The sequence below is a fragment of the Scylla paramamosain genome, chromosome 17 (genome assembly GCF_035594125.1).
Source record: "Scylla paramamosain isolate STU-SP2022 chromosome 17, ASM3559412v1, whole genome shotgun sequence".
Lineage (NCBI taxonomy): Eukaryota > Metazoa > Arthropoda > Malacostraca > Decapoda > Portunidae > Scylla > Scylla paramamosain.
Window position 1 is genome coordinate 5,803,377 of NC_087167.1, and position 26,129 is coordinate 5,829,505.

Sequence of the window (26,129 nt, forward strand, 5' to 3'; positions counted from 1 at the left end):
ACATTGTGTGAGCAAGAAATGCAATACTGTAGCATTGAGAAGAGTCAATGAGGTGAATAGTTTTTAACACTATTTAGACGAGTTGAGAGCGTGGAGTTTCCCACACACAGGCCAATACTGATGTGGGAGAAAGGAACTGATAGAAAAGACTCAGAACACCAAACTTCATGGGAGATAACTTAAGAGGTTTACAGTATAGGTATTTCTAGTTAAGGCTTTTACTGAGGGACAACCCCAGAATGTTCATTGTGGAGAGTTATTAAAGAAGTTGAGTTTCATGCAGAAAGTTGTGTTTAGTTAATAGATAAAGAGTAAGGCAAAGAAATATAAAGTTTGCACTGTCTATAATGAAAGTACAGTATATAAAGATTGGAGGTTAGGAAATCTAAAGAATCTTTATGTAAATTAATTCCTCACGAGAAGATTGCTTGGTGAGTGATGCTGACAAGCTATTGTAGGCAACAATGAGGTGAAACATTTATAATAATGCAATCATGGGATATGAACATAATCTTTTGCCTGTAAGAGATCCCAACTGAAGAAGTCATATGTTTTCAGAGTATCTCTATCCCTCCTCTTTTCCTTAAGACTACTCTCTAGTTGGTGATGTACAGTTTCTTCCATTACTTAACATCAGTAGAATTAAAACATCCAAACCTTCCTAATCTACATACATGGTTGGTTGATATCCCTTAAACAGAGGTAATGACAGGATATCACAACTTGCCTTATTGTAGGAATGAAAAAATAGTAGCGGAGGGGAGTTTCCTATCCCCTTTGCTCTGACTTCCCAATGCCAGTAGACCATGCCTGTTTCACCATCTCCATGACCCCACTATTCCTCATGCATGCAAACAAACCATCTCACACTAGTAGGAGAGAATGATTAATCTGACACTTCAGTTTGGTTTTCAATCAGAAGATAAGACTGGATGGATGACTATGGCTTATTTCAATAAAAAAATTGCATACATATTTTCTTTATTGTAATTCATCAATGAGACATAAAAAAGTTTCTTGTTCATACTACCAGCATTCTTTTCAGCAGAAATTCACACACATCATTAACTGCCTTGGCATTGGCACCACAAGTCCAAGTCCTCACTATTGTGATGCCAATCAACCAAAGCTTCTTAACTACTAACTCCACTGATGTACCCATGAAGAGAGAGAGAGGGAAAGATTTCTGGTTTCTTCAAGATGTTCTGATTTCACACCCTGCAACTATGTATACAGTAATTACAGTGCTTGCCACTCCTGCCCTTCTTCAATATGGCAGTGCCTGGCAGTGCCTCTAGACTCTTCCATGCCTGAATTTTTATTTTTAATGTAAAACACATACAAATACACTGCAAGTTAAAAGGCAAACATACATGTGATACAAACCTGAATAATCACCCCAATATAAATTAATAACTGTATGTAATTATATAAAGTCATGGAGCAGCATAACATGTACCAAAAAAATGTCAGTTCCCTCAATGTGACCAAATGACATAAAATAGTCAAACACAAATATTGAGCGATTAATGTTCCTAGTTGCCTGAAAAAAAATATATTCAACACCAAGAAAATTCTGTCAAAGAAGAAAAGCTTTAAAATTCAGTAAGAAAAAATAAATAAATAAATAAATAAATAAAATAAATAAATAAATAAATAAATAAATAAATAAATAAATAAATAAATAAATAAAATAAAATAAAAAGGAAAAATGCTACAAAACCCTTAATCAAATACAATTCACATATATACTGATAAAAATAAATAAAAAAAAAATTTTGTACGATGAACATCTGATTTACCTTTGTCACTGTACCCGTTATGGACGAGCTACCCTCTGGTGAAAAAGGTGTTGAGTGGATGGCCAAGAGATACACACAAAGATGAAGGCCAGAAGGAGGGAGAAGTGTTAAGAATAAAGGAACAGTTAAAAGTGTCTTGATTGGGGACTAGGAGATAGAGATATGAAAGAAACATACAGGAAAGTCATTTGGGGGGAGGTGTATAGCCAGGTAAGGAATAGGGGAGGGTAGGTTTATAGGCAGGTAAAGAATAGAAAGTATTTTTAAGGAGGCACAGAAGGAGTCCTAAAGTGTGACAAACTGAAGTCAGTTGAGACATCTATGAGGGTGATGGTGATGGGTCCAGTCCCAGTGTAAGCATGACGAAGCAGAAGATGTCTGTGTGCTCCTCAATCTGCAGGAAAAAATATAATCAACAGTAATTATAATGATGAGAAATACATATAATAATGATTAGGTAAAAAGAAAGTTATATTACCTTCTTACCTCCTTACATAATTTGTTCCACAAATTAAAAATCTCATCCAAGAACAACTTTAAACATCTCTTCCACTTTCCATTCGCATTCTCTGTTTCTCTTGACATCCTTCCACCAATATCTTTCATCTCATTGACTTTGCTGTTCATATTTATTATCACTCTTCTCTCCTCAACCCCATTTCTATGTAGCCTTTGATAACCTCTATACTTCTCACTCATCCATCATCCAAAACTTCCATTCACTCTCTTTTTACTTTCTTACATTCTAAATATAATTTTTCTTGGATTCCAGTATTCTTGCATGCAGATTTCTTTCCCATCACTACTTTTTTGCACATTTTCTATTCACCTTTCTTTACAAACTTATTCATTTTTATCCTGACCATTTCTTTCATTACATTCAACATTACCATTTTCAAGGTCTCAAAAACTCCATCAGCATTTATTTTATTATATATTATATGCAGTTGTATAATAAATTATATATATATATATATATATATATATATATATATATATATATATATATATATATATATATATATATATATATATATATATATATATATATATATATATAATATTAGATTACATTACATTATACCTACATATTACACTGCATCCTTTGTATTCCTGGGGATTAAGGAAGGTGGGAAAGGACTCCTGTGAATAGCAAATCCTACAGATAAAATGGTCTATTTGTCAAGCAGTTTTCTGTGATACTCACCACCTTGGTTGTGGGTTTGCCTCCTCCGTGTCCTGCTTTGGTCTCGATACGGATAAGGAGTGGATTTTTCTGACATGAAAGACAACCCACACGGTACTGCAGCTCAGAGATGAACTTGAAGGAGTGTAATGGCACTACTCGGTCATCATGGTCAGCGGTGAACAGCAGTGTGGCAGGATACTTAAGGAGGCAAGATGCACACAATTTAGGATAAATATTACATTAATGTGTTTTCTATTCATCTAGCTACATTCCTCGATAAACTTCATTTATACTGGCCACCATTTTTCAAATACGAATTCCATAATTTATTATTTTTATTTATTATTTTACTTTTTAAATGGGCTAAATCAATTCTCTCTTACTCTCATGCATTTCTGCTCAGTTTCATTAAAATAAAAACTTCTTAGTTAACCTGTATGTTACTGCCACATCCTATGAAAGAATATGGTCAATACTTTTCATTACAAACTAAAATTTCACAAAGTCTTAAACAATCACTTTCCATTGTGGTGTGAAAGGCCCAAGTGTGGAAATGATGTGTGTGCGAGCATGTGGTGCTTTGTCTGGGTCACTTCATAGGATTACTGGCATGTTAAACATATTGAGAGGAATGAGAGTATAGCAACAAAAGCAATTGTGTTTGATGAGCCAGCTATTGCAAAATGTCTTAGCCTTAAATAGTGAAAGATGATGTTGTTTTTATCCCACTTTCATGTGTCAAATTTCCTTAGAAGGATAATATCTTGGTGAAAAAAAGTTGGCAAACTATGTGATTTTCAAAGAATGAGTACATGATGAGTATTTGTCCATTTTTATCATATCCATAATGTCATGGTATTCTGCCGCATTCATTTTAGTAATCAAAGTTTTATGCATTACTTCCTTCAATACACTGTATCTGATATAAAAAAAAATGTAACATGCTACTCATTCTTACCTAGTTGTGATTTCCCTTTTATAGTTATCAAAAAATAAACATTATTGTCTTACACACACACACACACACACACACACACACACACACACACACACACACACACACAAACCTGTGCGCCAGGTGGGGGGGCTTTTATGTTGTGGAGTGGTGAAAATTTGTACACATTTTCAAAGTGTTCCTTCTCATCAGGGTTGCCATAGTCAGAACACCAAGCATACCCAATGGTAAACTTGTGGAATCGCAGCATGTCCATAACTCTGTGGAACCAAAACAAGCAGTGATAGCTTGTGATGTGAATACAACCATGAATCATGAATAAAAGTGTCTAAATATATAGACAAGAAAAAGACTCAAACAAATACATAATGCTTAAATATAAAAATAAAATGTTTTCTTATGTAACCTTTTATTATACTTTTTGTCAACTCATGTCCAACAATTTCTTACTGTTATTTGAGCTTCCTTATATACATATATATATATATATATATATATATATATATATATATATATATATATATATATATATATATATATATATATATATATATATATATATATATATATATATATATATATATATATATATATTAAATAATGTGCTACTCAAAGTGATATAAGAGAGATGCTTTAGATCTCTCAACTTTCTCTGCATTAATAAGTGACATATTTATGATTTTAAGTCTTCTAAAATGGGGACCATTTCTGTTTTTTATATTTTCATGCTAAAGCCCAAGTGTTTTAAAGTAAATGTGTGAGCCCTGATGAATATTTTTTATTGTCTGGTTTAATTACAATGAGAGAGAGAGAGAGAGAGAGAGAGAGAGAGAGAGAGAGAGAGAGAGAGAGAGAGAGAGAGAGAGAGAGAGAGAGAGAGAGAGAGAGAGAGAGAGAGAGAGAGAGAGAGAGAGAGAGAGAGAGAGAGAGAGAGAGAGAGAGAGAGAGAGAGAGAGAGAGAGAGAGAGAGAGAACACTGCATCATCAGCCATTGTCAGAATCAATCACTGGCTGTCACATAACCATGATTCATCTCTCTCTCTCTCTCTTGTATTTATAAATATCAAATGTTGTATAAAAACATGTGAAGTGAATGAGTGAGATGAGGAATGCTGGGCGATTGTTGTGGTACTCACTGTCAAGTGCCAACTGGTGGCAGCTTATCTGAAGCTCACTCACATCTTGGATTTTGGCTCGCAACTCAAAGCAAAAAAATCATCCAAGCAACAGTTCGTATCTCAAAAAAATTGTAAGTTGGAGGTACCATTGTAAAAGAAATTTGAACCCTTCTGTATGTCTGCCTTACCCCACTTGGGCGATGGCTGCCCCAAACAGGTCTGGTCGCTGGTTCATGGCAGCTCCCACCAGCAAGCCACCATTGGAAGCACCCTGGATGATGAGGCGCGAAGGCTGTGTCAGCTTCTCACGCACCAGATACTCTGCTGCTGCATGGAAGTCATCAATAACATTCTGCTTGTTGAGGAGACGACCTGAGTTGTGCCATGCCTCTCCATATTCCCTGTGGATTAATGTTGTTGAGGTTATTATTCTAATTATTATTATCTTGATGAAACGCAGGCCTATGATGATGTCAGAACTTGGCATTAAAAACATAGGCAAAATATTTCAAATATCTACCAACTAAATTGTCATATCAAAAGATAATTACAAGAGATTCCTAAAGAAATAAGTCCAACTAGTTTCACCAGCCTTGCACATCACTGTTATATACTCCTGGAAGGAACAAATACAATAAAAAAAAAGAAAACTTAGTGTGCAGTTTATGGTACTAAAAAATATTAAATGAATAAAGAATAAAATCAAATAATGCTCATAAAACAACATAACAGCTGTTGCTAAGCCCCCTTACAATAAAACAAAACTTACACCAAGGAAGGAAAACACTCACCCTCCTCCTCTGATATTAGGCACTGCCACTATACCCTTGAAGAGCTGCAGGAAGACAACCCGTGAGATGCTGAAATAGGGCTGGATGCTGATGTTAAAGCCACCATACCCATAGAGCAGTGTGGGTGCATCTCCTCCACTGCCCAGATCCTTTTTGTGTACCAGGAACATAGGAATTCGTGTGCCATCCTTACTTGGATAGAAAATCTGCCGCGTCTCAAACTCTGACGGGTCAAAGCCATCAATTTTTATTTCTCGGAAGATCTGGATCGGGTGAGAAAGGATGTGACTGAGTGATTTCTTGGACTGTGTGAATAGATGTGATAGTATGGATATACAAACTGTTCAGAAGGAAACTTTTGAAGCTAAAGTTGGTGGTGAACACAGAAACCTCCAATATGGAGATTTCAGCAATGGGAAAATCAGTGAGAATGTGACACACTTTGGAAATCAAGCAGTCAAAAGAATTTTACATAGATACATGGCAAGGTAATGAGAAAACACACTCAGAGCACACATAGACACAAACACACATACAAACTCACTTTTGGCTTGAGGGGATTCTGGGTCAGGTCAAGGTGGTAGATGATTCCTGGTGACAGGAAGGAGGTAAACTGGTAAAACATTTCAGAGTGGTGCCTCTTTCCTGAATAGCCACTGATGGTACCCATGTCAAGGGGCAATCTTATCAGCAACTCCCCAGTGGCAAGGCTGTGCAGCTGTAAGACACTCTGAGAGGAAGAGACAAAAGGATGATAATAATATTCACTAATGTTTTACTTCTGGTTCATCAATCAGGGTTGTGGTTATCATAATCATCATACTGATATATAGGTCAGCCATAGCCATGTGATGGCAGCAAGCCAAGCTACATCACTTGATAACTTGATATTTTCAGTAGTTGTAAAACAAAGCTGGAAAAAAAAAGTCTTGTACAGTAAATTGCTTATACACACATTTTTACTCACAGCGCTGTATGATCGTGATGTTTCGTGCCTTCCCCCCACCATTTTCTTAAGTCAATCAATCAATCTTAAACATTATTTTCCAATACAAAAACAATTATTCAAAATAAATCATAAAAAATTAAGTAAATGCAAGAAGGTAGTTAAAAATGCCTTACCTTACATAATATTCATAAACTGTATTTCAACACACACATAAAATCAATTCATATCTAATGTGTTTTAACCAATAATTCTCATTCTCTCTTCAATCAATGCATTCAATCAATGCATTCTGGCTTTTCTTATGATTCTACTGATGGTCTCAATAATAGGTTTGTTTCCAGATTTCTTTCTTCCCTGGCCATCTTCCAAGTAACACTACACATCCAATTAATCATTCTTATTTCAGCATAAGAAAAATTACATATCTTTAATAGGCCAAGCTTCACTACCATTAGGTAATGCACATCTGACACATGCCATGCACAGTTTATATTTCATGTGCACTGTTAGAACTGGAATTCACTCCCTTGATTTTTTTATTCTCATTTTTATTATGAATATTTCTTTTCATCTGGTATTAAATCTTCCTGTAGTGTTAGTTTCTGCTTCCCCAATATATATGCACTGTGCTTGACTTTAAATTAGTCCAATCTGGATGTGGCTGACCCATTAAGTATAAAATCTTGCTTCAGCCTTAAGAGTGACCTGTTACCACTCCAAAGCATTATGCTATCTATACAGAGTAGTGTAGTGATAGGAGCTTCTGACCCTGTCAAGCAAACCCCAATTAGCTGTTGTCTTGCTGGTGTTATGTTCTGAGTTCTGTCGCACCTCAGCCCCCTTTGGGCCTGCACTACCAGCCCCTTTCAGCCCCTTGTGTTGTTGATATGAGCAAGAAAATTATCTAAGTACACAGATCACTACCCAGATCACTGCCCTAAAGGAATATGGTCTGCTAACAAAGGTATTCTCCAAACAAATCAGTGTGTGTCTATGGAGTGTCCAGCGCTGGGTTGTCAAGATTCACTAGGGAGGGAACCACGTAATTCCTACTCACAAGAAAGAGACCCAGTAAGGCCAAGAAAACAGATATTCACTTCCAGACTATTGCAAAGTGTGAATTAGAATCTAACTCACATGTGACAGCAAGGAAAATAAAATAAAGCAATATTTGGTGGGTGTCCTGTGAGAGCCATAACAGGTGTATTGTGGAGCTGAGCTCCACCAGCCCTGTGAAGAAATCCCTTTTGACTCTTAGGTAGTAGATGAATAAGGTCACTTTTGGAAATAAATATAATGTGTGAGATGAGAGAGAGAGAGAGAGAGAGAGAGAGAGAGAGAGAGAGAGAGAGAGAGAGAGAGAGAGAGAGAGAGAGAGAGAGAGAGAGAGAGAGAGAGAGAGAGAGAGAGAGAGAGAGAGAGAGAGAGAGAGAGAGAGAGAGAGAGAGAGAGAGAGAGAGAGAGAGAGAGAGAGAGAATGCAGACTAAATTCCTTTTTATATCTAGAGGAAAATATAAGAATCAAAGCAAAATTAAGCAAGCATACCACCACCACCCATCATACATCACTACCAACATCAATACCACCACATTTCCAGTAAGGGGGGTGACTCACATGAAATCTCCCATGGACTAAGTGGAGCTTCTGGGGAAAGTGACACGAATAACATGGGCTTCATGTGAAACAGCCAATTATATGTGGAGAGAGAGAGAGAGAGAGAGAGAGAGAGAGAGAGAGAGAGAGAGAGAGAGAGAGAGAGAGAGAGAGAGAGAGAGAGAGAGAGAGAGAGAGAGAGAGAGAGAGAGAGAGAGAGAGAGAGAGAGAGAGAGAAATCCACTTTAATAAGTCATCCTCCATTGAAAGATTCCCAATGACCAAAGTTGTACCTGCAACTAGTGTCTTCTGAAGAAAAGTTCCAATTTGATGTGAAAAGCAAAAATATGAAAAAGGAAAGCACATGCTAATGAAAAAAATAAAATAAATAAATAAAAAATAAAGAATAAAAAAAATAAATGAAGAGCCATTTAACATGAGCAATATATACTCTTAAATGTACTACACAATATAACCAGCACCCATTAGAGCTGGGCAGGAGCCAATATTTTCAGTGTTTGTGGGCCTGACTTCATGTCCTCGGAGACCTCTGGGATTGGGATCTTAATCTGATTACTGGCTATGTGGTATTCACATGGGAAACGAGGCAATTACTGGATCCATGAGGCAACCCGATATTCACCAACTGCACAGCATTAATTTAAACACTGAGGTTATTAGAATCTTACCCAGACTGGCAGCCTGGTAAATTCTATAACACATCTTTACACATCAAGCACACAGCTAATGTAGGTGTGGTAAACTCTATGTATGTAGTTCCTTGTTGAAGTTCTGCCTCACATGGCTGCTATACTACATCTTAGAACAGAACTGTTTAATTTTGTCAGTAAATTACTTACAACTCATGGCTTCAAACAGAGATGTATGCACATTTTTTGCACTATATCCTTGAAAATACATTTATCCTACAAGATAAAATTTGGCAGTAATTGTAATTCAACATGGGAAAGTTCAAGGTACTTTATACACAACTATCCACAATATATTTGTATATATCCCAGGAGTCCATTACCACATCTTAACTCTCCTTGGCAGCTTGGAGTCCATTGAAAACCTCAAAGCCAGCATGGCTGGTATGTATAACAACTAGTCTGACACGACAACACATTAACCAATCAGCTTCCAACAAAAAAGGGGTTTGGCAGCAATGAAATCTTGACTAGCATCATCAGCAGAAATATACTGTTCAACATAACCTTCATGGAATTTGTTTATTTAGCTTATAAATATTATTGTCAAATATTTTATGACTTAATATTTGACAGATCTTTTCAAGCAGAATTTTGATTCTATATTATACTCCTAACTCCTGAGTAACCATCACATAGGTGTTTAATTACTCTGGCTCAAGCCATCACGTCTTAGAAGATCTGTATAATTTGAAACCAGTAATTGGGTCCTGCCCAGCCCTACCATCCATGTTTCCAACTCATCTTTTCAAGACTGAAAGTCAGTATGATGTGAAAAAAATTTACTTGGTTGGATGACAGTGTTGTGTCAGGCTCAATCCTGAATTGGCAGTTTGTGGTGCATTTTGGAAGTGTGTGACATATCCAGTGTGCTGACAAGCTGTGTGGCTGCTGCAGGAGTATGAGAACATGAAGCAGTTATAAACAAAAATTTTTCAAAATTCTGTATTTGCTGAGAACTAACGAAAATTTCTTCTCACCTTTCTAAATGAAGCAGTGACAGTTCAATGATTAATATATGAGAGGTGTTCAGTGGGTTCTCGGCCCAACCCAGATAGGGAGGGAGGGGGAGAGAGAGAGAGAGAGAGAGAGAGAGAGAGAGAGAGAGAGAGAGAGAGAGAGAGAGAGAGAGAGAGAGAGAGAGAGAGAGAGAGAGAGAGAGAGAGAGAGAGAGAGAGAGAGAGAGAGAGAGAGAGAGAGAGAGAGAGAGAGAGAGAGAGAGAGAGAGAGAGAGAGAGAGAGAGAGAGAGAGAAATATGCAGCACAACTGATCCTTCTGCTGTGTGGGTAAAGATAGGTCCTTTTCCCTAAAGAGGGTAGCCTCCTCTTTGATGGATTTTGGACTAGTATATGGTCATCAAGTAGCCCTGTGCTTCAACAACAAATTAATTCCACTAGTAAACCCTAATTAAGTCACAAGGTGTATATAATAACAGGGAATCTAGCAAGAATGTGTGGCTGTGTTGAAAGTGAGTGTTCATGGAAGTGATTAATTTTAATGAATGGCCTATTTTCTGTTGCCATTTTTTGTTCTTAATTCTAGACCCTACATTATGTAATAATAATAATAATAATAATAATAATAATAATAATAATAATAATAATAATAATAATAATAATAATAAAAATAATAATAATAATAATTGGTTTATTGATGCCTGATTAGTCATGTGTTTGCTGAATATCTGGTACTACTACTCATTCTAAGAAGTTCTCTATCTATAAAAAAAATAATAATAGACAAACAAATCTAAAAGTACTTGCAAGCATAGTCCCAGTACATCCATGCTTAATGGTAATAATCTGACAAAGAGAAATGAGAAATGCAAACAGCAAACAGTGCATTAAATGATTAGTCTCTAATTTTGGTTGACCCTTTTGGCTCTTCTTGGATGGGCCATTTTTATATTAATTTCAATGCCCTTGGCCAATCCCCATTACATTAAAAATATATAAATAAATAAATAAAATAATAATAATAATAATAATAATAATAATAATAATAATAATAATAATAATAATAATAATAATAATAATAACAATAACAAAATAAATAAATATATAAATAAATAAAAAACCTAAAGAGGCAAGGAGTACAAAGGCTGCAGCACAGGGCTACTCCAAACACTCACCTTCACATCAGATATGTAGCAGATTACCAGCTTGTCCTGGTGCACACAGGCGGCCCAGTCCAGCACATCCTTCTCATGCTCTGGGACCAGCGTCATCCAGTGCTCAGGGGCGGGTGAGGCAAGGTCAATCTTCACCAGGCGGTAGTTTGGAGCGCCCTTGTTGGTGCGGAAGATGCACACTGAGCCGTCGTTGGTCACATACTATCAATGCAACATGATGATGGGAAAGGAAATGTGTCACTTGACAACTCATTTACAAAGGATAAGTGTGTCCTGTTACACATCTACATTTCCACTAAATCAACTAACCAGTCAGTAGATTTTGTGTCATTTTGTGCTAACAATAAGTTTTCTGCTGGCTGTAAATGGCTCACTATAACTGGATACCAAAAAAATGCTTCAGTTGCCAATGACTGCTAAATGCTGAAAAGTATAAAACTATCATCTAAAGCAAAACTGCAGAGAAAAAAAAAATACTTCATACTTTGTCAAATTCTTATTTTGCCATTAAACAATCAAGGATATTAGTTTTAAGTTACCCATAACTATTTTGACAGGTTAAACACTAACCCTTACTAAACAGGAAATATAAAAATGAATAAATGATTAATGAAATAAATAAAATAACAAATATAGCTTGAAAATTACCTAGTTTCAAGTAAAATGTCCAAGAAATCATTAACAAAAATACAACTCCAGACATCTAGTACATGCAATATTTAGTGAAAATCTTCACATTTAAACACTTAGGACATGTACTAATGCCTACTGATCAAGTACACTTGTGCCAGGCTCATCTAATCATACATCAATATTACAGTATATAACAATCATTAATTATTCACCGACACACACACACACACACACACACACACACAAAGATATCACTTAAGAATAACATTTTCATGACTTTTCTGGTTAATTATGACTATATATACATACTTATAGCATACATCATCATGTCTTGTTACCCCATTCTCCCTCCTACGCACACACACACACACACACACACACATACACACACACACATTCATACACAACATGTAGTCTAAAGAATCCCTGGTGGTGAAGGGGGCCTGTGTACTGGAAGGAACATGGCACCAGCATACACTATAACAAAAGAATACTTTTCTTCCTGAACCATGTGCTATGTTTTCTTTATGTGTTCAAGTTTTTTTTCTTTATTTATATATTCAATTGTTGCTTATTTCATTCTTTCATTTTCAAAAGCTCATAAAGACCAGTTTCTTATACTTGCTATTATAATGACTAATTCAGATGATATTTTCTTTAACTTCTCTTTGTCAAGGACTCTGTGTGCCATGATGAGACTGTTGAGAGCCTGAACATATAGTTTGAGATGGCATATGTCTGCAATGACATCTGTAAGGTCTAGTGTCTCCTGCTTAGTTCGACTAGACATGCAAAAATAAACTGTACCAATACACATATGAAGTGCATGAAGCACACAGTTGGTTTCATGCCACTCTGTAGCATACAACAAATGAGTAAGCGAGATGGAAGATTTGAACAAAAGTCTTCTCATTCGCTACTAAATTACAAAGTCATTATTCATTCACAAGAACATCAAGATCTGTCTTTGGTCCCCTTAAAAAGAACTGGATTTTGTAGTTTTATCATTATTTTTTGAAAAAACATGTTTGTTTTAAACTTTTTGCTTCACTCAGCTTTTCCATCTCCACAACTTTACCTGAACAGGGAGAAGCTGGAGAAAAAGTATGCTAAAGAAAAATGTCATCAAAAAATATAAATTTACCTATATATAGATCCTAACTTGGTAATCAAAACCTAAGCACAAAGGAAAAAATTCACAGCACCACAGCTCCAAGAATAAATTAACTACACACGAGATCTGAAATGAGAGAGGCAGAAAGTAAGACATATAAAGTCACACTACCCACCCACTGCCCTAACCTGATAATTCGCCTCAAACTTGTCCACAATGCAGGTGAGGAGGAGAGGGAGTTGGGAGGTGTCGAGGGAGCGGTGGGGAAGTGGAGCAAAGTAAAGGAGGTTATCTCGGCAGCCTTCACGTGGGAACACCAGCAGGTAACCCCCACACTCAGTTACCCGACATGCACTGCAAGTGGGGCATGGTGTGGGTGGCAGCACATGAGAGGAGCATGAAGGATAGAACAACCCATGGGGAAAAGGGAAGTTCAGGATTTGGCATTCAACAATAAATTTGTTTTTCATGATTACAAACATATCAGTAATTATGCTGATGCTATTACTGGGAAAAAAGGACATTTTGGTTATGAAATTGACATGAGACAGCTTTATTACCACCACCATTCTTCACCACCTCATTCCCTCACCACCACCACCACCACCACCAAGGCAACTACCACATCACCACAAAGAGGGACGTTTCTAACATCCGAGGCTTAAAGTTTTCCTCCTATAAAGCACTGAGGATACTTAGTGATTCTTGAATAACTGCAAGAGTTACTGCATTAACTTTTGGACAATGTGAAGGAATCTAATTTGTTCATTTCTTCTAGTAAATGACAGGCATACCTTCTTTAAAGAAATAAATGAGACAAAAATGTATTTTGCTTGTTGATGCACAAGAGAGAGCACAAAGGGTCATAAGAAGTCTAATATTATTACCATGTATTTCTAGTTCTGGTCATCAGATGAAGAATGGGTATCAAATAGTCTGAACATTTTGAAATCAATGTGGGACAAGATGCACGAAAGAGCAAAAAGAAACCTATTACCTCCTGTCCCTCCCAAAAGCCTTGCATAAGATTCCTGGCATTTCTCTGACGTATGCATATGATTTAGCAAAAGTTCCATTATGATGGTTATGTCATTAATTATTGGTTGAGTGTTTCCAGACAGTTTTTACCATGTCCTACCAGTAACTAATCAAGCTATCATTGACTACTAAGCAGCACACTAGCCCATCCAGCACACCAGCCACTGTAGCACCCATTCACACCCTGTCACTCAACATACACTCTTTCATGAAGCAACTTCAGGCTTGATGAATACTTGATGTGAAGTGCTCAGTTCTGACCAGATTACATCTGGTCTCTATTTTATATAGTGTATCTTAGTTTTGAACATTATAAAACTTAAAAATTCAAACTGGTGCTTTGGAATAATACTCCAATAACTGACAAATATCACACAAATGATATTAGGGTATATGAACTAAGAACTTCCCAGTCTTGCATCATGGCAACATTTTCAGTATGTTGTTGTACATAAGCCATGACAAAGAAGCATCCAGAGCCACTAACGTGTCTTGCCTACCCCTCCAGCAGCTAGCTTATCACTAACCTCATAATCTGCCTCAAAAGTATCAATGATACAGGAGAGCTCAATATTTCCAGAGATCTGGGATGGAATGGGTGCATGGAAGAGGAGGTTGTCACGGCAGTCTTGCTGTGGGGAGACTATCAGGTGGTTTCCACAGTCTGTCACCTCTGCACCTCTACCGGGGATGGAGGAGGGAGGGGAGGATATATAAGTGAGAAGAGCTTTTCTGAGTTAAAGGTGACTAGCAAAGGATGATGAGTTTCAGTTCATGTGTGCATGTATAAGAGAGGTGTATAACTGAGCCTGTATTTTGTGGTAATGAAGGTAACATTGTCTGTATCTGTGTGTGTGTGTGTGTGTGTGTGTGTGTGTGTGTGTGTGTGTGTGTGTGTGTGTGTGTGTGTGTGTGTGTGTGTGTGTGTGTGTGTGTGTGTGTGTGTGTGTGTGTGTGTGTGATGCATACGTGTGTGCAAAAAAAGAGTTAAATGTATTTAAAGAAAAGAAGAAAGCATACCAATATCAAAGTCAGCATGTATGTAATTCTCTGTCATCATGTCATTATTATCCCAATACATATCTACTCATTTGTGTGTGTGTGTGTGTGTGTGTGTGTGTGTGTGTGTGTGTGTGTGTGTGTGTGTGTGTGTGTGTGTGTGTGTGTGTGTGTGTGTGTGTGTGTGTGTGTGTGTGTGTGTGTGTGTGTGTGTGTGTGTGTGTGTGTGTCCTTACTAAAACTAACACTCACTTGCCCTACACAGTGAAAATGATACGTTTTCCAGCCACTGGCTATCAAAACACAAGATTTTTTCCTAAGAAGAGATTACATCAGTCAACTTTATCCCATTCACACTTATACACAACTATAGCGAAACCAACCACCCCAATAAATATTCTTTTTACCACCCATTAAATCATTGTACAAGTATACTCTTCTTTCTCATGACTTGCACTTAAAAAATGAATAAATAAATAAAAAAAAAAAAAAAAAAAAAAAAAAAAAAAAAAAAAACCTATTCACTCTCAGGACATACATTATCATTATTCTCTACATCAGGGGTCATGGTGAATGTGGTGATGGTCCTAGAGAAAAAAAAATAGAGATGGATATGGACCAAACTGAATCTAAGATACATCCAGTCTGCAAAGAAACTAATGAGGAAGACAAGACATGTCATAATATAAACAGCAAAATATATACATGCAAGCATGACAGTATGAGTAAAGAGAGGTTTACAAGGGGCAATTTGTGGCTGCTTGCAGCCAGGATTATGCAACTGGGATTTGCTGAATTGCCAGACCAGCTGGGAAACCACTCTGTTGGTATGATTACCTGCCTTCTCGGCATTTTTCCAGGGCCAAATGGGAACAACTATCAATATAAAATTGAAAACAGGAGGAATATTGTTGGAAAGTGTTTTAGTAATAAGCAATGACTGTACCATTACATACAACAAATAAATAAAATATTTAAATTTACTTATAAAAAGTTTGGAAAATAGATGCAGAATTGGTTTGTTTACATTGTCACTAAGGAAGCCAGCAGGCCAGCATGCATGTACTAGAAAGCATCATGAGCACCAAAGCCTGCAAGGATATAGAGACCAGGAACAATCCCACAATCATTTCTTCTTTTGCTGTTTCTTCAAGCACAGCAAAATTGCAACAATAGCAACCAGCTTGTCAGAGGACTCCATCTTGATTGTTTATTTTTAATACAGTGGGCCAGCGGCTGCTCTCGACCATGTGAATACTTTCAGCTGGAACTTGCTGGCTGCTCCGGGTGGTTGGAACCAGCCAGATGGAAAAATGGCCCCGTGTAAATCCACCTAAAGTGTATGCACAGGTGCACATGCACATGCACACATGCACGCACGCATGAACACACGCATGCATGCATACACACACACACACACACACACACACACACACACACACACACACACACACACACATATAGTGAACTAAATGGAACACACATGTTGGGCAGAGTTCCTCACAGAAAGCTCAGCAACTACTTCTTAATTACGTGAATTATTTGTAGTATTAGTCAAGCTCATGCCTCAATTGCAAAATGAGTGAAAAGGCTCTATCAGTGTTGTATTTTATGATGAAGAAAAGAAACTGAAGTAGTGGCAAGGAAGCTTAAGAGGTAATGACAGAGAGATACAAATGTTTGCCTAATTAAATAAAACAGATGCAATAATTACTACCTCAAAGGAGCAGAAGATTCTGAAACAATGGCATTTTCAGGAAAGAGTGGTAAAAGTAAGGATCCCATCAACAGAACTTGGCAGGTGCAGAAATAAGTCAAGAAGTTAAAGGAAGAATTCTTAGAGATTGAAAAGAATTAAAATAAGAGTAGCCTTTACATACACCAGTAAAGAAATGGTAAATGGAACTGCATTATTCATAAGGCCTGTGCATAAATATGCAGTAGTACTGAGCCCACACATGAAAGACTAGGTTCAAAGATTGAGAAGGTACAATGAAAGTGCAGCCTGCAAGATTTTAGCTATGATGAAAGAATAAGCTACAAGTACCAATATCAGAACACAAAAGAAGTTATGTGATCATAATGTATAGATGTGTAAAGAAAACATTAATGTTAAGAAACATAATAATACCTTAACAGTCATCTTGATGAGGACAATGCAAAAATTATATAAGGTAAGATATAAAGAGATGTAGGAAAATTCAGCTTTTCAGACAGGCCTATAGATCAGTGGAATATATTACTGAAAGAAGACATGTAAAAAAATATAAATAAATAAATAAATAAATAAATAAATAAATAAATAAATAAATAGATAAATAAAATAAATAAATAAATAATAATAATAATAATAATAATAATAATAATAATAATAATAATAATAATAATAATAATAATAATAATAATAATAATAAATTAAATTAAATAAAGATAAAACTAAATAAAAAAAATAATAAAATAAAAAACAAAAGTAAAATTATATAAAAAGACAATGAGCTTGACTCAATGCTGTAAAAGTACATACAATAAGATAAAAGTGCAGTTCAGGAGATACAGAGTGAAGTGACCAGGAAGCAACACAACAGGACATAAGTGACATTAAACTGCAAGCAGTGAATCTGCAATAGATAGGGTTGGGTGAGGTTAGGTATAGGCTGAGTACCTGTGTGCAGATATCAGTGGTAAACGAGTGGGTTTTTCCCCAAGGGGAGGAGTAAGATGAGAGGGGGGTGTAGGGAGGCCGTCTTTTGCGAGCACTCTGAGGGCCGAGGCACAACAAACATCTGCTGATTCTGATGGAGTCACTTATCATGTGATATTTCAATGTATGGCTTTTTCATCACTAATCATAACTTAGTAAAAAAGAGGACTGAAGGAGGTGTGGTAGCAGAACAGGAAACAATGAAAAGTAAACCAGAGAGCAAGATGATGATGGTGCAAGAAAGAAAAACTACTCAAACACGCTGAGGGAAGCTATAGAGAACAAAAAATAACATTAGGTAATCTGTAGTTACAGTCACAGAGAGCATAAGATAGCAAGGGTTCACATAAAAATCAATTAGAACATGAGGGAAATGAAAGCTCACAAACACATTAGCTTAGAAAGAAACCTAAGACACATAGAAGAACTGAAAATTACTAATGACAAAGAAAAGGACACAAAAAAGAAGAAACTTTAAAAGCAAAACCAGACTTTCAGGTCCTTGCTATGCTCGTCAAGCTAGAAGGAGGAAGAGGTAGTAAAGCACAGGAACACAAGAGGAGTAGGGTAACAATATTCATCAGCTTGTAAAATAATTCCCTTACTTGAAGGAGTTATTGTACAGACCTTCATTAAAAGGTAAGAGAAGAGGACAGAAAAACAAGACAATGATTGAAGAGAAAAAGGTGAATGAGTAATAGACAAGTAATGGAGTGGCAGAGAGACATACACCACACAGCCTTGCCCGATGCACAGGAGATGATGGTATGGAGGTCCAGATGTCCAACAATGTCCTGGCCCCAAACAGAGGGCATCAGGGGCGATGAAAAGGTGGTCATGGCATCCCAGCTCTATGGGACTCAGCAGTAAGAACTTGCCACAATCAGATACACGCGCTGGACTGCCACAAATGCACACATGCATGTATATGCATACAAACCAATGCAGGCACACTTGTTCACATTAGTGATTATGATGGAAGATTTAAATTGACATTCTCCATTCAGACGTGGGATCAGTGATGCCAACACAAAACTGAGAAAATGATGATTGAAGTTGGAAGCATTTTGGAGTCTATGCCAATGCTTGCCTCAATAATGCCTGTGTTCAAGAATCTGAGATGCTCTCAACTGTTAACAACTTTTTTTTCAGTTGTCACTTGCTGCAGTAGTAATATTACATCCTTAATTTTTTTTTTCATCAGTTTCTAGCATTTCAGTGCATTAATGAAGTCACCAATATAAAAACTAAAAGGTAGGGAAGAAATTCTCTATCCAATGGGAATTGCCAAGAGTTGGCAGATGGGGGCCAATTCACTATCAAGGATGGGCCTTGAACATGTCAGTCACACATTAGCTGTGGTGTCTCTCAGGAATTTTAACTCAAAACAGCATAGAGGACAAAGAGAGAAAGCCATAAAATTTCCTACATATTTCAAAAGAAATATACCTTTTAAAGGCCTTTCTGGATTCAATTTGAGGCAACTTTCAACACAAACTCTATGCATCAATTCCAATAGAGGGAGGGTGAGTCATAATTATATTTTATGTAATTTTTATAAAACAAGAGTGAACCACGAGGTGAGAAAATTTTAGGATCGTTATTGTTTTAGTAACACTCTCTTAGATTTCGTGGATATTATGCTCGTGTAAAGTAAAGGATGCAGTATTTTATGTTAGCAAAACCTGAGAGAGAGAGAGAGAGAGAGAGAGAGAGAGAGAGAGAGAGAGAGAGAGAGAGAGAGAGAGAGAGAGAGAGAGAGAGAGAGAGAGAGCGAGAGAGAGAGAGAGAGAGAGAGAGAGAGAGAGAGAGAGAGAGAGAGAGTGAGAGAGAGGAGAGAGAGAGAGAGAGAGAGAGAGAGAGAGAGAGAGAGACAAAAATCTGTGGGCTAATAGCAGAGATGAGGATGATGGGTGTGTAGTACATCTATAAACAACAGAGGAAAGATCATGGATGATGAATTAAAGAGAATGATGTTAAATCAAAAGAGTTGCCTAGTCAATAATTCCCTGAAATATACCTGCTAAACCTGTAGGTATAAAATGTGTGAGTAATAAGAGTACACTTGCCCATGAGAATAAAACTGAACCAATTCCAAAGAAGTAACGTTCATTCTAAGAAGCCTTTCACGAGGGAAATCTCTCAGCAATTAGGTGGTGGGTTGTGATCTCCCTTCCTCAGTACTGGGTTACCTCCCTTTATCTTTGACAGTGGTGAGAGAGGAAGGGAGGCGCATGGAGGTACTGGGTTATCTTCCCTTATATCTGACAATGGTGAGAAAGGAAGGGAAGCTCATGGGGATTGGGAGGAGACTGAAGGAAAAGCAGAGAAGCAGAGAAACCAAGTAATACAACACTCTTCTATCTCTTCAACAGAGAGAGAGAGAGAGAGAGAGGAGAGAGAGAGAGAGAGAGAGAGAGAGAGAGAGAGAGAGAGAGAGAGAGAGGGAGGAGAGAGAGAGAGAGAGAGATGAGAGAGAGAGAGAGAGAGAGAGAGAGAGAGAGAGAGAGAGAGAGAGAGAGAGAGAGAGAGAGAGAGAGAATGGTGGGGAAAGTGATTTAAATGTGTTAAATGCTTGGGTTTGAGAGTTTGACCTGCTGTATGTATCTCTACTCCTCCATCTGCTTTTCTCTCTTGGTTATGAGGGAGGGGCAGGTTAAGGGATGAAGTCATGGGCCACTGACCAAACAAAACAGATCTATATGGTGGTTGTTGTGCTGGAGATTGTATGACTACAGTAATTAAAAAATAATACATCACTAGTAATCTCTTTTTGTCTTCCTAGGTAACTGTAGCAGCAGCCCATAAACCAAAAATATTTACTCCCATAAGGTCCCATGGGCACTACACTAATTAATTGACTGACATAGATCTAAAAAGGAAGACAAACCAACCAGAAAATGATCTACATAACCAACTTCCATCATCAATTTCTGAATACATACTAAACTATTCTGTTCATTTAAATATTTCAAGTGCCTTCTTGCTGGGTTTTTGTTGAGTAGCAGGTGGATGGTGGTGATGGATAAACTATTACATAACCAATAAACATATGCTCATACTTAACACTAATGAGATTAATCATAGCACCACCCACCATTGCCATACTTACATCCGCCACTTAGGATGGTCAGGGAACTCTACCACCAGCACATCTTCTTCCTGCACTGTTCCAATACGGTGGTAAAATAGCTTCTGGTTTTCATTGCTCACAGTCTCTGTTCCATCAGCAGCACCTGCATGGTCTATGTACCTCTGGGTGAATGAAGGCAGATATGAGGTAAAACAGCTAATCATGGTCTCATTCACCTGGTCTGCCTCTAATTTTCCTATATCATTCTGGTATTTCACTACTTAATGCTGCACTTTTCTTTTGACTTCTCTAGGGACTACATTTCTTTTAACAGGTGTTTTCTACTACCTTTCTGACTAATTATTTCCTCCACCTATCAAGCAGGCCAAGTACTACTCTTTGACTTTTCCTTGTTTTTCTCTTTTTGCAATACATAACCTCTGCTCCTTCTAACAACACATCTTTCATGTAATTTCTTACTAAATCGCTGTCACCTTCTCTCCACTGCTCATATCCTGACAATAGTTTCTATTACTTCAATAATTTCTCTGTTTTCTTATTCCTCTAACTTCTTCACACTTATTCACTTCATGTATGCCAAACTCCAACTGCAATAAATCCTCCGTCTCATACACTGAACACTGATTAACATTACTGCTGCAACTCTTATCAACATTTTGTAGGCAAAGTATCTTGGTAAATCACCTGCAACAAATTCTTATCTCTTTCCTTGCTTTCTTCTCTTCTAATCTCTTACATTTTTCCTTTTCAGAGATAATAGCATCACCTTCATGAACTCCCAATTTCACTTGAGGACTTACCCCATAAAAGATGCCCTTGTGGTCATGGGTCCATGCCAGGCTGGAGAACTTCACCTTGTGTAGTATCTCTGGGTAGTCTTCTCCTGTGGACACCTATAAGAAAGACAGTGTTTGCCATTTCTCAGTTTATAAATTTGGTGGAGTCCTCAAGCCTGTCTCTTACTTTCCATTTAATATTCAAATGATATAACATAATACAAATAGTGCTATCAAGATCACAAGTGGGCATTGACAAGTAGCTTGTGATATTTGCAGATCTGCTAGGTTAAAGCTTGGCAACATTTGAAAATAGAACTACAATGCACCTGCTTCCCAACATTCATTTCCACCACAGCCAAGTCTTCCCATCACTAATCTCCACAATTCACTTGCCACTGTCAAAGGCTTTAATAATGCCTCTGTCCCAATTTCAAATAAAAACATGCCATAGTATGTTTATTTTCTCATAATTCTGATAACTAATTTCACAGCTTTTAAAATAAGATTAACCTAGTTACACTACTATATAATACAATATGAATTTTTTTTTATCTAATCAAGAAGTGTCAATTTGACACAATTACAGGTGTGCACCAGTGACAAGCTTGATGACATTTTTGTGATAAAACTTTAAGAACCAAATAATTTAAATAAAGTAAACTTGAGTTGAAGAATACTAAAAGAAAAGAAATTTATCATATTTTTTCTAACTTTCTTTTCTATGGTACTCCTGACCTTCTGGCTCCATCGGTGACATTTCAATTGGTGAAAATAAATCAACCAAACAAGAGTAACAAGATGAATACGACTTCCCATACCTGACATCATTACCTGAAGACACCAGAAAATAAAAGCAAAGATGACAGGCATGGGACAGTGGGACACCAACACTCCCTTGGACAGTAACAACCCCACCACTGTACACCAGGAAGAAAAAAATTACTCATACCTCCAAATTCACACTCTTTCACTTCCTAAAAGTGTAGCTTCTCACCTTTTTGAAGTGGACAGTGATCCAATCTGAGCCACTGGAAGAGAGGCCATAGGCATAAATCTCCCCCATCTTCACTGAATGCTGAGCCAGAGATAGCTACTGTGCCATCCTCTGACAGAGTGTTGGGATCCAAGAACACTCGTGGCTCACCTTCTAAGGAGTCCTGTACATACAACACACTGTATGGGAAAAAAATGAAAATGAGATTATTAGTTCATTACCTTTTACTATAGTGATTGCTATAAGAAATAAGTAATTATGAATCACCCTCATGAAGGTACAAAATCTTCTGTCCTTTTAAATACAGATAGGAAGGCATATTCTACCATTCCTGTATTCTGGAAATATGCAAACTACATATGTGCTATAGTCAAGCATAGAGTTTTATTCAGCTTCAGAAAAGCAAGAAGTTCTGTGGAAGCTGGTGCACGCTGTACGTAAGAAGACAGGAATGAGAACAAGAAAAGGGAAGTTTAGAATGGCATTATAGTGGAAGAGATACAAGAACAAATGGAAAAGGATTAAAGGGTACAAGATGAAGATGGGCAAATTGTGAGTCTTAATTTATGAACTATGACCACTTCAATGCAAGCTTCTGAAAATGCTAAGACAAGAAAAAGAAAGCATGAGAGATGCAAAAAATCTTAAATCACAGTTTTGAGAAGGATTGATATGAAAGATGGAGGCAGCAAATGGACAGTAACTCAGAGGAGAGACAAAGATTACCACTTACCTCTGATTTTGAAGGCCAGAGTTCATGAAGAAGAAGTAGCGGTCACCTCGCCTAAAAGGGCAGGAGTACTTGGGATAGTCCCAGAGCTTGGTGAGTCGTTCCTTGATGGTCTCCCGCATGCTGCATCGCTCTAGATATGGTATTGTCACAGCATTCTGAGCCTCTGCAAATGCTTTCGTCTCCTCTGAGTCAGGATCCTCAAGCCACCTGTATGGATCTGCAACCTGGGAAAGGATGAAGGATTGAGAGAAGTGATGGTAATGCATAAAGGTGCTACTAAAAAAGTAAGGGTGAACAGGAGTTGAGATAAATGTATTCTTCAGATACTGGTGCAAATGCCAGTTTATATAATCAGTGGACACAGATGCAAACTGTAGATGATGATATATTGTGGATGGATAAGAATTTGTCATTCTAGAATGTGACATGGGTACTCAAATAATTCAGTAAGCTGCCCACAATACTTTATCACAGAATATTGAGAAATGAAAACAAAATCTGCCAATTTCTATTTTTCTCAGTCTTCTTTTGTATATTCACTGCACCCTCACTGTGTGTAGTAAGGAGGCAGATGCAGATATTTATTGATCACCAATGAGGATATGGATTCTAAAAATCATGCTGATGTTTCACACATGTGGATGCAAGCATCCAATATATTTCTAATAGATATGTGTAATATATAAAAATGTACGGTAAAATTAATAATGATAATACAAATGAGGTTCTAGAGCCAATGAATAATAAATAAATAAATAAAATCCTGAAACAAACAAAGGCTGGACATTTGAGAATGTACAATATTTGAGTAGCATGAAAAAAGATACCTTCTCTAAATGAGAGAGAGAGAGAGAGAGAGAGAGAGGAGAGAGGAAGAGAGAGAGAGAGAGAGAGGAGAGAGGAGAGAGAGAGAGAGAGAGAGAGAGAGAGAGAGAGAGAGAGAGAGAGAGAGAGAGAGAGAAAGAGAGAAAGAGAGAGAGAGAGAGAGAGAGAGAGAGAGAGAGAGAGAGAGAGAGAGAGAGAGAGAGAGAGAGAGAGAGAGAGAGAGAGAAAATCTGGAATGGATTAGAAGAGGTGATAGAGGGAAGAGTGGACATCAAAGTGATTAAATAATGAAAGAAAAACAGAGACACACAGGATTACAAATAAATTTCAGGCCTTGTATATCATAACTAGGTCATAACATACCTTGATGCCATGCAGCTCCTCAACAGTATCATCACGCCGTACACTGGGGTACTCCATTGCTGCCTTTTTCACGATCATCCCACCTCTTCGATTCACCACTTCTAAACTGAAGAAAAAAAAATATATGAGAAGTCAGGATGATGGTGGAGACAAGGCAAAAGGATTATGTATTAGTGCCACATTGTCCTCCAGTCATGCAGGTTTAAACACCAGGTTGAGACGCTCTCAGACTTAATAGTGGTAGTGATGACGGAAGAGAATGATGAGTGTGTGCACTAGTTATATAAGAGTGAGTTAGCAGAAAAACAATGAGACTCTCAGACCTGTCATATGTCAAGTATAATCCACTCAGGTATGAAAAGATGCATTAATAATCATTCTTCCACATGGTTGCCTCCTCACTACCTCCCCAATTTGTGGCACTGAGACAGCTGTGCCTCCTTACCCTTACTGCTGGTGCCACCATTTTACTGCACCACTTAAAAGTTGGGAGAAATGACAGGACGCCCTATATATGTAGGTCACTTTTTCATGGGAAGCAAAGACAGACAGTTTCATCATGGTTAGGTGTTGTGTATTAATGCTTAGTTCATATAAATAAATAAATAAATAAATAAATAAATAGTTAGTAAATAAATAAATAAATAAATAAATAAAAAATAAATAAATAAAAATACATAAATAAATAAAATAATAAATAAAAAATAAATAAAAATAAATAAATAAATAAACAGAATAATAACAAAAAGGTAAATAGATAATGTAAGAAAAAAAAAAAAATACTGGATGCCCCTATACTCAGCCACCATCTTATCAGGGGTTAATTCTGAGTGTGTTCAGAGAAATTTACAAAATCTGCTGACTGTAAGTAGGTCTTCAACACACTGAGAGAGAGAGAGAGAGAGAGAGAGAGAGAGAGAGAGAGAGAGAGAGAGAGAGAGAGAGAGAGAGAGAGGAAGAGAGAGAGAGAGAGAGAGAGAGAGAGAGAGAGAGAGAGAGAGAGAGAGAGAGAGAGAGAGAGAGAGAGAGAGAGAGAGAGAGAGAGAGAGAGAGAGAGAGAGAGAGAGAGAGAGAGAGAGAGAGAGAGAGAGAGAGAGAGAGAGAGAGAGAGAGAGAGAGAGAAATTTTAGACCAAAAATAGATATTCAATTGTCAATTAATACATCCCTTAGTAATTTAAGTGGTCTTACAATCTAAATATTTGAAAATGGGTGTCAAAGTTTTTGAAACTTTATATTATCATTAATAAGCATTATATATGGGCAATAATGCATATCAGTAGTGCACTTTCTAGAACTATTACTATTATACCACATGAAATAATATAATTACAGAGGAAACAGCACACAACCATACAAACACAAAAAAACTGTAAACAGTCAAGAAATCAATTGTGCAACAAACATATGGTTCTGTGGTTGGCCCACTGTGTGTCAGTAACCATCAAGGTACTCTATGGAACATTTTGAAACATTACTTGTTTTTATAACAGAAACACTGCTCGGATGTTCTTGTCCTTGTCCAAATGTTACTGTGCTTTCACTCCACTTTATATGTACTCTCCCTACCAGCCAAATCTTTCAAGAGAGCCTGTAAAGTGGGATTATGAAAATAAC

At 37.1% G+C, this 26,129-nt stretch overlaps 1 protein-coding gene across 1 annotated transcript; it reads right to left on the reverse strand.

Moving 5' to 3' along the window:
* Positions 1–969: 969 nt before the first annotated feature.
* LOC135108371 (prolyl endopeptidase-like) lies at positions 970–24,576 on the reverse strand. Its single transcript, XM_064019302.1, is given in 14 exon segments — positions 970–2,196; positions 3,010–3,189; positions 4,059–4,206; positions 5,253–5,465; positions 5,856–6,118; positions 6,400–6,585; positions 11,241–11,441; positions 14,553–14,706; positions 20,838–20,980; positions 21,620–21,712; positions 22,593–22,658; positions 22,660–22,771; positions 23,326–23,549; positions 24,514–24,576. Coding segments are annotated over 14 exon segments (2,115 nt in total). The 5' UTR covers positions 24,571–24,576; the 3' UTR covers positions 970–2,121.
* Between the last annotated feature and the right edge of the window lie 1,553 nt (positions 24,577–26,129).